Raw genomic sequence first — 16,020 nt, forward strand, 5'->3', positions numbered from 1 at the left:
ATTCATTTCAACTTAATTCAATTCATGTCAACTTAATTTAATAACCAGACTTAAGTCTCGTTTGTATTCGTAACACATCTCAATTCACCTCAACTCATCTCATCTCATTATTATAATTTTTTCAAATTCTCACATAAAATATAATAAACAATTTAATTTTTTTAAATTTCAAAATAATTTTTATTAAATTTTTATATAAAATATAATAAATAATTTAATTTTTATTTTACCATTTACAAATTATCTCAATCCATCTCTCAAAACACTCCTTTATCTCAAGACGCAACCATGACAGGCCGAAGGATTTTATAATCTTGGCAGCACCGGCATACGTCGCAAGATAAGACTTTGCAAAGTACAGATTCATCATTCATTTCCAAACATATATTTCAGGATAAGGGCTCGTTTAGTTTTACAGAAGTCAATTAAATGATTTGAATTAAATTGTTTAGTTGAGTTTTAAAAAATAAGAGAAAAAAATTAAATTAAAAATATTATAAAATTGTATAAATTTTAATATATATATTTTTTAAAATTTGTAAAAGTTGCATGAATTTTTATATTTAGATAATAATGATTACATAAATTATTTTAAGAAAATATTAAATATACTTAAAAAAATTATTTTTTATATGTTAATTATTGATATATTAAAATTCATAATATTTAAAAAAAAAAAAATAAAAAAATAAATAATTTAAATAAAAAAATAAAAAAAATTGTAAACACATGTATCACTTCTTATTATTTTATAGATAATAATGAGCATACTATTTCTTATCATTTATTTATTACTTATTTTATTTTTTTAATTTTTTTTTATTTAATGGTTAAGGGAATGGCTATTAATAAAGATGTATATTTTTTTAATGATTAAGAATGTTAAAAAAATATTTAAAAATATAATAAAAAATACAATTTTAAATATATTATAAATTAATAAAAATATATTAAGAGATTATCCTTATTATTATTATTGTTTTTTATAACCATCATTGTCCTTACTTTACTGACTATAAAAGGAATACAAGCTTCTTCATGAGTGCTTCACACTGTAGTCTACCTCCTAGGTCCCACCCAGTTGTTGTCTTCATTTGCTCTCTCTTCCATGCAAGCACTACTAATTTGCAAATCATGAAAACTAGCCTTTTTTTATTTGTCTATGTTCTTGAGCTAAATAGGGAAAGGCTATTTTGCTGGGATGGGAAGCAGTATCACCGGGGAAGATGATAAGTATCTTGGCGACACACTCTTACCGGAATCGTCGACAAATGATCATGAAGCTGAAGATGATGGAGAAGCCAAAGACCTTGGGATTGGGCCAAGCATATGGATTGAATCAAAGAAGCTTTGGTATATTGCTGGCCCTGCCATCTTCAGCCGCGTCGTAAACTTCTCCATGAACGTCATCACTCAAGCCTTTGCCGGTCACCTCGGCGAAGTTGAGCTCGCTGCCCTTTCCATAGGCCTCAGCGTTATCCTTGGCTTCAGTTTTGGATTCTTGGTAATTCACTTCTCTGTCTGTCTCTTTGCATCTCTAAATTTTTTTCATCCCGATTCCCAAGTTATATATACACAGGCACACAAAATACATTTTAAGTAATATATCTATCAACGTCATTAAGTATGATTGGTATGAAAAGATTTAGGTTGTGTTTAAGAAATATCAATCTATTAATATTTAATATTTTATTAATATTTTATATATATATATTTAATATTTTTATTACTAATTAATATTTTATTAATAATTTTTTACTACTCATCTAAGATCACCTTATTATTCAAACGTAACTTTAAGATTAAAGGCATGTTTGATATTACATTATATGGGTCTTAAAAAGTATTTAAATGGTTTTAAAAGTGAACTTTTAAATTGCCTTAAAAATTCTTTAATGATAAAAATAGATTGTTTGATTGTTATATATTAAATTATTTTTTTTCAAACATGATTTTTAGATAAATGCGAATCGTAATTCTAATTTTAAAAAATACTATCAGTTGATCAAAATATACATAATTTTTAGATAATTACAAATTTACCCTCTAATCTTATCACATGTCCGGCACTATAATTTTTAAATAGCTTTTTTTATTTTAAATAAATGTAACATATTTAAAAATATTTTAGATATATGATTACTAAACAATAAATAATTAAGTAATAAACTTTAAAACTATATATATGGCCTTAAGTTAATAGAAAAATTTAATTATAAGTGATTCTGTACACTAATACGTGCATTTATTTAAAAAGATTGGTCAAAAAATAGATTTTATTAAAAACAGTACTAATTTAAATTTAGAATATGAAGGTAATGATATTAATATACAGAATGGTACGTAAATTTACTAGTACATAGCAAAATTCTAAATTAATAATTATATTATCCACGGTGATCTCAAACATACACTAAGAAGATATCTCTCTTTCTGAAGTGTAATGATATAATTCTTATTGAAATACAGTGACACATGACTTAAGATATTTATTAATTGAAAATGATAAAATTTAGAATAAACAACCAATTTTCTCTGCTCTAAAAGTTTGAAATTTAGTTAGGGATGGCGAGCGCATTGGAGACACTGTGTGGTCAGGCTTTTGGGGCAAAGAGGTACCATATGCTAGGCATATACCTGCAAAGATCATGGATTGTGCTCTTCCTCACTTCCATTTTGCTCTTGCCCATATACATTTTTGCCGGTCCGATTTTGAAACTCTTGGGACAGTCGGACGAGGTGGCAGAGGAGGCTGGTGTGGTGGCTCTGGGGCTGATACCGCTGCAGCTAGGGCTTGCGTTCATGTTTCCAATGCAGAGGTTCTTGCAGTCACAACTCAAGCCGTTTGTGATTGCTTGGGTTTCTTTTGCGGCTTTACTGGTTAATCTGTTGACAACTTGGCTCTTCATTTATGTGTTGGATTTTGGAATTGTGGGTGCGGTTGTTGCTTTGGACATCTCTTGGTGGGTTTCTGTTCTGGCGTTGTATGGATATGTTACGTGCGGTGGATGCCCTCTAAGTTGGACAGGATTCTCAGTGCAAGCCTTTTCGAGTCTCTGGGAATTCATCAAACTCTCCGTGGCTTCTGGAGTTATGCTCTGGTACCGTACAAAGTCTCCTCTTCTTTTATGTTACGCTCGAAAATAAATTTTATAAATATTTAACATGACTGTACGTCTATAGTAGATTTAAGAAAATACTTAGGCCACCGATAAATCGTCACCATAGTTTCTACCGATTTGATATATTCTTTTTTTAGAAATATTTTTTTAGTAAATTTGTGAATTTTTTTTTAAATATTTAAAGTGATTTAAAAAATATTTTAAAAAAACACACAAAATAAAAAAGCCCTTATATATAAAAATGTGGTCTTAGCCGTTGGTATCATATAAAATCTCTTTGTGACTATAATATATTTTTTTTAAAATAAAAATGCTTTGACTCTAAAAATTATTATAAAATTAAATTTATAAATTAATGTCTCTTAATATATTTATTTATTTTTATAAGACTTTTTTGTTTTTTTTAAATTTAACCATTCTCGTTGCAGAACCGGTATTGGGATTTTCGAAATGATTTTCCGGAATTTTACTTTTCGACGTTTCATTTTGCCAAAAAAAAAAAGACTTTAGTTCCTCTGTTCAACGTGGTATCTCTATCGCCTCATTAACTGCCCAATTTAGAAGGTAGATACGAGAATAATTTCTAAACTACAAAATTATTAAAAACCCGACAACTTAAAAAACCTAAATATTAAAAGAAAAAGAAAAAGAAAACTAAGAACCAAATATTTAATAAAAAACCTAGATTAAAATTAAAAACGTAAATAAAATTAGAAAATCATAAGGTTTGAACTTACAACATTAGGAATTTTATTTTACTTTTTAGCACTTCAATACTAAGAAACACAATTTCTAATTTTTATTTGTCAATTTTTTTTTTTAAATTTCTTAAGTTCCATTTTTTTTAAATATATTGGGTTCTTATGTTTTCCCTTTGATATTTTTATTCAATGTAATTATTTGTTTATTTTTTTGGATTTGTTAAAAACTAGTTTTTCTATTATTTTAATGGGCGACTGAAAGTCCGAAATGGCGATAGAGATGCCAGGTGCCATTATCTTAATGGGCCCTGTGACGATTTTTTTATTATAAAACTTGATGGGAGATTGATGGAGATAGTAAAGCCGGTTTATATTAATTGAGATAAAAATTAAAGATTAAATAAAATATTATTTGAATATATATTTTTAATATTATTTTTATTTTAAGATTTATAAAAATTTAAATTGTTTATTTTATTTTATATGAAAATTTAAAAAAATTATAATTATTAAATGAGATGAGATAAAAAATTTTATAAAACTGAACGAAGCCTAAATTAAACATATGCAAATTTCTTAAAATTCAGGGATATATTGTAGTAGAAGCGAAAATTTTAGAAATCTATTGAAAATCAATGAAAATCTTATATAGCTATTGATTTTACAATTAAACTTAAACTCAATGATTGTGATCAACATTATCTTATAAATAAAGATTTTCTCCTAACTAAGTCGGAGGAAATTCATTACAATTATTGATTAAATTGATATGTATCCTTTAAGTTATGATGGATGTTATGTAGTAAATTAGGTTGGGAAAAATTTCTAACCCATTTTGAATGAAAGTTTTGTCTCGTTTCTATTAGACCAAGAAAACAATAACCAGGAGATGATGAAGATGAGATGTTTGTGCAATAAGACTACTTACAATTAAAAGTTCATTTTTGGTCTCTTTCTTAGAACATATATATCTGCAAAACTCAGTTGTTTTATTACATCTGATGGACCTCGGATTGTCTGTCTTTTGCCTGGTGATATATATATATATATACAGCTTGGAGAGCTGGTACTACACAATAGTGGTCTTGATGACTGGGCACTTGAAGAATGCCACCATTGCTGTGGATGCCTTGTCAATCTGGTATGAGATTTTCATTTACCCACTATCTTGTTTTGTATAGATTCGTAAACGTAAAGTCTTTCATCTTTTCTTGTTATGACATCATGATCACGAAGCTGTAAATTCATCATTATTTTTAACATCACCTTTCCATTCATATGACATGATCAAATAATTGACAAATGAGTGAAAAGTAACAAAAAGTCATGATCTAATCATTTGATGTTGCATGCATGCATTAAGATCAGATGCTGAAGGCATGTCGATAAAGAAAGATCATGCATGGATGAGAAAAGGATGAAGAATAACATCTGATCTATCTTTATTCATGATACTCTGTATAATTTTTGTATAATTTTTTCTGTTAATTCTTAATTCTCTTTGCACGCAGCACAAACATCAATGGGTGGGAGATGATGATCCATTTGGGTTTCTTTGCTGGTGCTGGGTACGGCCATTTTCCACCCCTTCTGATCACTTGTACTCAAATGCTATAGTAAACTCAAAAGATTGCACTAATAACGATGGTAACATTAATAACGATGGTACGGTCTATGCATATAGATGCAGGCAATATGAGAGTAGTTTTTTTCTGGCGTTTAAGAAAGTTATATTAAACAATAAAACCTAACATGCATGAATATTGTCAAAGTATACATATACCAAGAGCCGATTGTCATGTGAACTCTTAAGCTGATCTTATGAGCTAATTATGAGCTGGCATTATTAATTAATGAATAATCATCAACTAATTTTGTGTTTTTTCACAATTTGTTGTTTGTATTTTTCAGAACTATATTAAGTTTTTCTTTTGAGTGGTGAAAAAAAAAATAATTCACCATATGATGAATTTAGGATATAAAACTGTATTTGTACATATATCGTTGACTTGACAAGAAAAAATGAATATTATAGCATTGATCACTTCATGTATCAAAACCTTAATTACTTCCTCTCAACATCTTGATTCATACGTTTTTATCCAGTTGTGAGCATCTGATCATATCCTTGCGTTTTTTATTAAAGGCGGCATCGATCTCCGGTAGCACCCATGGCCTTTGCAAAAACTTTTATACTTGTTCATGGAAATTGGTAGAAGTACTCGTTATTGTTGATTAATTATATATAGGATCATATTAAGTGGAACTACATATATCGCAAAGCTTAATGTTTGTCTTGTAATTGGCAGAGTAAGGGTGGCTAATGAACTGGGAGCCGGTAATGGCAAAGCAGCAAGATTTGCAACTATAGTGGCAGTCTCCTATTCTGCTGCAATTGGACTCTTTTTCTGCATACTAATCTTGATACTCCATGACAAAGTCGCATACATATTCACTTCTAGTGCTGAAGTCCTCCAAGCAGTTGATAAGATGTCATATCTCTTAGGGATCACAATTCTACTTAACAGTGTTCAACCGGTTTTATCAGGTGAGTTTCTTTTACTAATTACCCCTTAATCCTAACTTAGTTGGAGATATTTTAGAGATATGACATATTTTGAAAAGATGTAGGTTATTACATTCATAATGTATCTTACAATCCCGGCCCATCATGTATAGATCAGACTCCCCCTTAATAAGTGGGCTCAATACATAAAATATAATATTTTGATGGAAGTGGACGAGTGAAGATCCGTTAGGGTCAAATTAAAGACCTCTTATTTATTCCAAATGTTTAAGCTAATGAGAAGATGTAAGTTATTATATTTGTAATATGCAAAATCATAATATTTTCTTTCACTATTGATAGGGGTGGCTGTTGGATCGGGATGGCAAGCATTTGTTGCATATATAAATCTTGGGTGCTACTACGTTATTGGACTTCCTCTTGGATTTCTAATGGGATGGGTCTTCGACTTTGGTGTCATGGTATGTTTAACTACCACATCTTGGTCCTTCGAAAACAGAAACTAGATCTGCATACATGCATTTAGACTAGTATTTGTTAAAAATTTATCATGATGATCATCATCATCATCGACCAATCAGGCAATTAATCAATCGACATCTTTACTATTGTGAAAGAAGGAAAAAAACAAGTGCAAACATAGATTGATTGGAGGGGAAAAAGAAACACAAATGCTATCTATCTGATCATCCACAAGCTTATATGTTTAATGCTTATATATGCAAGTTGGTGTAACAGGGTATTTGGGGAGGGATGATATTTGGGACTGCCATTCAAACTCTAATATTGGCCATTATAACAATTCGAAGCGATTGGAAGAAACAAGTAGGCTTACAAAAACTCTCTTTAAATAATTTGTATCCTCTGCATATATATCACTTGATATAGAAGTTTTGAATCTGTACATTGATTTGCAGGCAAAGGACGCTAGCAAGCATGTAAGTAAGTGGTCAAACCCTAAACCGGAACCGGATGATCAACAGGAAGTTCAACATTAATTAACAAAATCGCTACTGGTTTTGTGCATGTTCCATTTCTTATTCATCATATATACATTTTTCTAACCCTCGATCGAGTTTCGCTTTTATTTTTGACATATATTCATGGATGTTTTATACCCAGCTTGGATGTTTTATACCCAGCTTCTGAATATAAAACATCCATCTAATTAATTTAGAGTACGGATGTGGACAACACTTGCATGTTATATTGAAAAGTGAAAATCTTTAAATGTGATCTCTTAGCTACAAAGCTTTAATTAGTTGCATTAGAAGTAGTATATATAGATTGTATGTTGAATTACTCTTTCAATACACGTGCTAGTAATATGCTACATAGACAACTAATTTTATCGAGTTTACACGTACGATATCTTGATCCTTTGAATTTTATATGTTTTCGTATGTTTCTTTGACACGATATATATATATATATAAATGATAGTTATAGTCGTGAGTATGCAAGTATCGTATAATCATTTTTAAAAAAATGAATAAATACGGACCCATATAAAAAGAAAATTAATTTTTTAATAGTAAATCATATTCTTTTTTAAAGTGACTATATAACACTTGTGCATTTTACGATTGTATGTAGTATTACTATATATATACATGCAACAAACGTTTCGGAGGATATATTATAGTAGACCCCACATGAAAAGAAATATTTGTATTCCATCGTTACATATAAGTGTTTATTTTGTTGTCTATTTACTTTTGTTTTCTTATTGTTATGTACTTCAACATGGCGAGGATTCAAATCTTCAAGGCTTCCCACTTCATGTGGATGATTTCATTGTAAATTACTTTTAGAGCAAAGATAATCATTGAAGCCTATCAATAATACGAATCTACAAGAAAAGAAAATTAATTTTTTAATAGTAAATTTCACTCTTTTTTAAAAGAATTATACAATGCTTACGCATTTCATGACTTTATGTAACATTATTATATATATATATATATAAATATTAATAGAAAGATCGCATGCAACAAACCTTTCGGAGGATATATTATTTAGACTTTCTTGGCCTGACCACAAGTAATTAAGTTTGTTTTCCATCGTTATACATAAGTGTTTATTTTGTTGTCTATTTACTTTTGTTTTCTTCTTGTTATGTACTTCAACATGGGGAGGATTCAAATCTTCAAGGCTTTCCCACTTCATGTGGATGATTTCATTGTAAATTATTTTTAGAGCGAAGATAATCATTGAAGCCTATCAATAATATTAAATACAGTCATTAATTGGGCAAATGTAACACATTCCTTTAGAAAAAGAGCAGCCAGTACTATTAAAGAATTAACTTTTTCATGTAGATGTTCACTCAATTTTTTTCAAAAGCAGTGCATATTATTTACACATTCTATGACTGTAAATATTATTTTTCTTTTTTAAAATAACAAATATTGATTTATTTTATGACAAAAAGATATTTATAATTTAACGTAACAAATCAATCTTCTAAGCTTTGGTTTTGTAATCCAAAACCAAAATACTTCTATATATTTCAACTTCTGAGTCACATGTTTAATTTTAGAGCATTGGTAGTGGTTTATGTATCTTCATATGCAAAATCACATCTTTTAAAGATTGATTTTGCATATGAAGAAAAACTTTCGCATTTGATTATATATTTTTGAACTATTAATAGTAAAATATTTATTATTTTATAAATTTTTTTCCCTATAAATCTAGATGGTATATTGTTAATCTGGATGGCCCAATAAATTAGTTACTATTTATTATTCTAGATGGTATATTGATAATGGTTTTGATATGTTAACGAAGGCTATAACAAGAAAGAAGCTTGAAACTTGTTGCTCAATCGTCAAGATGGTGAATCCTCCCACAAAGTCGGGAAGGGGGAGATTTGTTGTGTTGTATTCCCTTATATATGGAGGATGGCCCATGTGGGATCATTAAGGCCACATTGGGAGAGGATTTAGGCCCAGTTTAATTAGGTTTTAAACCTAAGTATTTCTGTTACTAGTATAGAGAACAAGTGAAAAACGTGGGGGTGATATTGGAGAGGAAAAGACACAAACTAAAACAAAGGAGCTCGTCTAATTTCATTCATACGCTTTGATTGGAGGCTTCTATGGTGTGATTGAGCTGAAATTTTGTAGGCACGTTTACAACTCAAGGCTATACAATCTGAACGGCGGAGATCGGATTTGGAGTAGTACTTTTGGTGTAGAGAGCCGTGAACAGTTACAGATTTTTGGTGAGGTCTTTCCTAATCGTATTGTTTGGTTGCCAAGAAAGTGATACTTGAGATTATTGTTGATTAATGCCTCTAGTTCTATCTAGAGAGAACAGTTGTAGACTCATTATTTGTTGATAGTGGAGATTTGGGTAGACTACGGTCCCATAATTTTTCCTTCAACACCAGGTAAAAATTGCTTGTCTCTTTGTGTGTTTTTGTTTATATTTTGGTCTATTTAATTACTTCCTAACTGGTTCACACAAAGTGGGAGAATAATTTTGCCGTTGTTTAGTGATTGAGTTGTTTATTCCAAATCGGTGGTCGTTGATTTCTCCCAACACAATCTTCATGTTGTAAAAAAAAAGTGAACAGGGTGTGAACTGGGTGTGCAACAAAAATGCATAAATTGGATAAATATATCGTAAATTATCACGAGTAGAGAGACTCACCTGGATTCTGAAATGAATATTCTAACCTATATATCTATATAAGCCCTCATAGATGGAGTGCACAAACTCTGTTTAGATGTCATGGTTCATGTTGGTTCATATGGTGGGTTAGGAACCCTCTCGATCTGTTTATAGTAGTATTGGCACGCTTTATGAAGAGATGCAATTACCATGTGATGCAACCTTTTCATGAGTGGTATCACCAATAACTTGTATTAAGTAAATATTTAGTATAATGTGGTCATCGTGAAATTTCTCATGTAATATTAAAATTTGTTGAAAAAATGCTATGTAGCCTTTTCAAGTGTAGTTGTTCAAAGTTACTGCTAGTGCATTTGATTTTTTTTTTTAAAAGTTTAAATAAGTCATTTAAATTCTTTTAACATTTTAAAAAATATCAAATGCACTAACGGTACACTTCAGGTGTACACTTAAGGAAGTTGAGTAGCAGTACCCAAATTTAATAGGATTATGATTTGTAAAATACCAAATCATTAAAAAAACCATAAATCTTATTCCAAGCTAAACAAAAGTGATTTTAGGCTATGATATTTCAATCTATTTTCTCCTGAGTTGAGTTTTCTAATTAAATTTTTTGCTAAGCCACTACTTTGCCAGGTCAGCATATAATTTAGATATTGTAAAAGTGTTGTTGTAGGTATATTACTTCTCTTCAAATTTTAATAGGAAAAAAGAGACAGGTGACAATTGTAAAGTGAGCAGCAAGCTCAGTCCAAGTTCATAAAGCATAAGTCGACCTTGAATGAATTCTTAACGTATTAGTAGGCCCACCACAATGCCAAGGAGCCCAATACAAGGCCCGACATTATTTAAGAACATTGGTGTCAATATCATTCGTAACAAAACCATGAACTGTTAATTAATTAGAACTTCAAATATAACCCATAATTTATGGGACTCAATTTAAAAAAAAAAAAAAAAAACCTGATACGAAATTTGTGTATTTAAGATTTGTATTAAGGATTTTGCTACACAATCTTATGTACTACACATGACTACACATGTTTAATTTTTTTTTTTACTAAACTAATTGAATTATTCTACTTATCATCCCAATACCATATATTTATTAAGAAAAAAATATAAAAATGTATAAAACTAAGTATGATTTGTGATATAGAAATGATGAGTCATTATGATTCATCTTTTATAATGATCCAAATTTCAATAATAGCAAACGAGTCATGCTACACCGACCGAGAGGGTGAAGCTCGACAAATTCTCTCTAGAACGCTAAATAATTTTTTTTCTTTTTTTTTATGCATTTTTTAATATCCCTAGACATTAAAAAAAAACTAAAAATATAATACTATTAAAATATAATTATTTAATCACTAAATAAAAAAATAAAAAATATCGAGAGAATTCATTGGAACCTATTATCGGTGACTTTTAGCAAACAATCGTTCACACAAAGAATACGCTATCTTACACTATTATTTAATCACTAACTTTTTCCAATAGCAAACAATCGGAATACGCTATCTTACAGTTTCAACGTGGTCATTCGTTCCCCTCAACCACAACTTTGCCTCTTATTCACATCTTGACTTTATCGTTCACACAAAGAATCATTTGCATTGGAATTTGAGTACTGCTGCACGCACGGAAGAAGTGTTGAGAATGTTTGTAAATAGTAGTAAAGAAATAATAAAAAAATAATAAAAAAATATTAAATAATAATAAAAAATAAGTAAAAAGTAATGAATAGTAGAAAAGTAGATAAAAAGTAATAATAAAATAAAAAATAATAGTGAGAGTATCTGAGGTACTCTAACTTGCCAAACATAGACTAAGCTCATCATTAAAGTTAAGGAAGGCTAGCTCGATGCTTAGGGTTAAAAGCCCCACTTATGGGGACTTGTAACCACAACTATGTGACAAATAATTCAAAATAGTTAGAGATAAGGCTTAGAGTTAGATACAATTATCTTGAATAAATTTTTTTTATAAAATTGGAAGTATATTCTCTAGTTAATAAAGAATTATGAAGAATAAATACACAGAATTGGAGATCAGAGTTAGTTACTATCACACCACATCTTTTTATAAATAACTTGCTAGAGGTAACAAATATCTTCATTTTAATTTTCATATACACTTATTCTTATATTGTTATTGACTTAAGTATTGGAGTTTACTTAAGGTGATCAACGCTATCTCTTCACTGTTGCAAATTATCTGTACGATTGGTGGTACGAAACACGTCATTTACAGTTATTATTAATGAACAGTGCTTAAACAACATCAACATTGTTCATCTTTGTGTATCATTTTGTATTTTCCTCCATGCAAACATCATTTTTCTTAAACCTTTGGCTATTTCAAAAAGTGGAATCCATTATAGAAAAATGAGTTTTCTTTTAGTGGGTTTTAATTTTTTTTAAAGGAATTGTGTGATTGTATACACTAAACTTGTACCATCATTCTCTTTCAATAATATCAATATTTTCCATAAAATTAAGGGAGAACTCGAGCTTATAGCAAGTAGCTTTGAGGAAGTCGTCCAAGCTCAGCCAAAGTCTAACCTCAAAACTCAACTTTAGTAGCTTTTGGCAAGAACTAGTTTGCTTAATTATAATTTAAATTAGTTTTATATTAGATTTATTTTTAGTTTGAATATAATTAATTATCTTTCAAATGCAAGTGTTTTGTAGATGGGAAATGATATTTGAAGTTAGGTGTTGCTACTTATTAACATGAATTTGCCTGCTAAAACTTACAATTAGTGAAAATTGTGTTATTTATTTATTTCAAACATTTCTTAAACATTTTTTAAAAATAAAAAAATACACCACTTCACTAAGAGTCATTTTCGTAACTATTAAGAACAAATAAAATATAAAATAAAATACTCGAGTGGTAACTTTGAGTGAGAAAACTCATGGGCCAAGTATCATTTTTTTTCATAATTATAAAGTATACAAGCTCCACATTATTTGAGAAAAGTGAATAAATATAACATCAATTTTATCGTAGATCTCACCTAATTTTTCTTGGTTTTCTTTTTTTTTTTTAAAAGAAGGGTACGATTATTGTACATCACTAAATATATAGAATATTATTACTATTCCCCAAAATTGCGCAGAACCATTTGTCGTTGTCTTCATACAACATTGCATCGATCGATCCTTCGCCGCAGAACATGTTGTTCACTCCCGCACGAAACTTCTGCATTCACCACCACATGATCTCCACTCTTGGCTCCGACTCCACACAAAAATATACTGCCCTGAGACCCGAGTGTGATGTTTTTCTGACTGATCTTTTATTGAGGTTTGAACATTCTTGTGAGAGGGACTATGAATTTTGTGAAATTTACTTTTTATATCTGTTTATTATAAAAATTCAAAAATAAAGATGTTTTGATGATTGAGATTATTTTGACGGAGAGATAGACAATTAATATAAAATTTTAAAAAAGAAAAATACTTTAATTATAATAAAATTATAAATAAAAATAAATTTATAAATTTATAAATTGACGTAATTTAATATGATATATTAAATTATAAAATTATAAAATAAATATAATATATGATATGAAATTATATTAATATATAGATGTATTTTTATTAAATTTTTTAAGAATTAGAATATTTTTTAAAAATAATTTTCACGGCCAGACTCGTATGAACAGATAGATCTAAAAACAACACACTTTTTATTTATGTTCACCTCAAAATGACGTACTTATGTCACCTCAACTGAATAGATAATTGATTATTTTGATTTACGGACAAGATAAAATGAGTTATTTTGTTAAAATTAAATAAAATAATATTATAATATAATTTTTTAATATAATTTTTATTTTAAAATTAAAAAAAATTAAATTAAATATTATATTTTATATAAAAATTTAAAAAATTTATAATAATTATATAAAATAAAATGAAAAAATTTAATGTTACGTAACCAACAAGCTTAGCTGTCAGAGTCAAAGAGTCGAAACCTAATTCATTGCGACCAAGTTGGCAGTTGCAACCAGCATGATTTAGGGCTTGTTTGGATTCGCAAGTCATCTCAGTTCATCTCAACTCATCTCAACTCATCTCACTACTATTCATTATTATTCAGCAACTTTAACTTACAAATCTCACTACTATTCACAACTCATCTCATTACTATTCACAATCCATCTCAACTCATCTCAGTTCATCGCAAGTCATCTCGCATGTGCTCGCGATAAGACAATAATGTCCAATATTGTCTTATCGCGAGCACATGCGTCCAATTCAAATTTCAAACTATTTAGTTACTTTTATTTTTATAGATGAGGTAAGATAAAATGAGATAAATTAAAATTAAAATTAAAAAATTAAATATAATATTATTATAATATATTTTTTAATATTATTTTTATTTTTTAATTTAAAAAAATTAAATTATTTATTTTATTTTATATTAAAAGTTAAAAAAATTATTATGATAAAATGAAATAAAATGAGATAATATATTTTTTGAAAACAAACGAAAAGTCTCTAAAATTTGTATTATATCGTTCCATTTAGCGCCTATTTGGAATTTGAAAGAGATTGAGATCAATTCAATTCAGTATAATTTTAAATGAATCTAATATTTAAATACTCAACTTTCAAATTAAATATCACTCAATTCAAAATTTCTTTACATATGAGACCCACAATGTTTTTAACTCAAACACCTATTTATATAAGAGATTCTATAATTTTTTTTAACTTCTTATAAATATATATAAATTTATTTTTGATAAATTTATAAAATTTATTATACTATCTCAATTCATTATTATTCATAAAAAATTATATTCATCTCAATTTAATTCAACAACCAACCTTAATCTCCTGACGCAATCACTACAGGTCGAAGGATTATATAATCTTGGCAGCACCGGCATACGTCGCTAGATAAGACTTTGCAAAGTACAGATTCATCATTCATTATTTCAAAAAAAAAAAAAAAAAAGATTCATCATTCATTCCCAAACATATATTTCATTTCGGGTGATGCCCCAGCCGCTGGGGGTTGTAGTATTATTTAATATGTTTTATTTAAATAATTTTTTTTTATAAATTTTTTAATATTTTAAAAAAATAAAATAAATTTAAAATATTATTAAAAAAATTTTTTTAATTGAAAAATAAAAAAATATATATTAAAAAATATTTTCTTAACTACGAAGTAAAATAAAAAATATTTTTTATAATTTTATATTTTACTTTATGATTAAGAAAGTATTTTTTAATAATATTATGATTTTTTTAAATATTTAAAATGGACATGTTACAGCTCCGTTGGGGTTTCCGTTGGGCTTAACATGTACTTTTTTATGTGTATTTTTTTAATTTATTTTTTATATTAGTTTTTTTACACTTTTAAACAATTTTAAAAAATAAAATAAATTTAAAATATCATTAAAAAACATTTCTTTAACCAGAAAATAAGAAAAAAAATATTAAAAAATACTTCCTTAATCACGAAGTAGAATAAATATTATTTTTTATTTTATTTCGTGATTAAAAAAATATTTTTTAATAATATTATAATTTTTATTTTATTTTTTAAAATATTTAAAATTATTAAAAATATTTATATAAATAAAAAAATTAAATAAAATAAATAAAAAAAATACTACAAGCCCAACGGGAGTCCCCAGCGGGGTATGTAGCATTTTCCATTTCAGGATAAGGGCTCGTTTAGTTTTATAGAAGTCAATAAAATGATTTGAGTTAAATTGTTTAATTGAGTTTTTTTTTTTGAGTTAAATTGTTTAATTGAGATGTAAAAAATAAGAGACAAAAATTAAACTAAAAATATTAGAAAATTGTATAAATTTTAATATTTTATTTTAAAATTTGTAAAAATTACATGAATTTTAATATTTGAATAATAATGATTAGATAAATTATTTTAAGAAAATATTAATTATATTTAAAAAATTATTTTTTATATATTAATTATTGATATATTAAAAATCGTAATATTTAAATTTTAAAAAAACTTAATA

The 16,020-nt window shown here is 27.8% G+C and overlaps 1 protein-coding gene across 2 annotated transcripts; it reads left to right on the forward strand.

The window, feature by feature from the left end:
* The first annotated feature begins 1,054 nt into the window (after positions 1-1,054).
* LOC108990581 (protein DETOXIFICATION 27-like) lies at positions 1,055-7,581 on the forward strand. Of its 2 annotated transcripts, XM_018964586.2 has the most exons (8): positions 1,055-1,504; positions 2,560-3,101; positions 4,878-4,964; positions 5,335-5,391; positions 6,133-6,371; positions 6,693-6,811; positions 7,089-7,175; positions 7,268-7,581. In XM_018964586.2, exons 1-8 carry the CDS (start codon positions 1,202-1,204, stop codon positions 7,346-7,348), a joined length of 1,515 nt encoding a protein of 504 aa, XP_018820131.1. In that variant the 5' UTR covers positions 1,055-1,201; the 3' UTR covers positions 7,349-7,581. The 2 variants fall into 2 exon arrangements, with proteins under 2 accessions (XP_018820131.1, XP_035541575.1); XM_035685682.1 differs by lacking the exon at positions 7,089-7,175 and having other exon boundaries at positions 1,109-1,504.
* The last annotated feature ends 8,439 nt before the right edge of the window (positions 7,582-16,020 follow it).

This window comes from Juglans regia, chromosome 15 (assembly GCF_001411555.2).
Source record: "Juglans regia cultivar Chandler chromosome 15, Walnut 2.0, whole genome shotgun sequence".
NCBI lineage: Eukaryota > Viridiplantae > Streptophyta > Magnoliopsida > Fagales > Juglandaceae > Juglans > Juglans regia.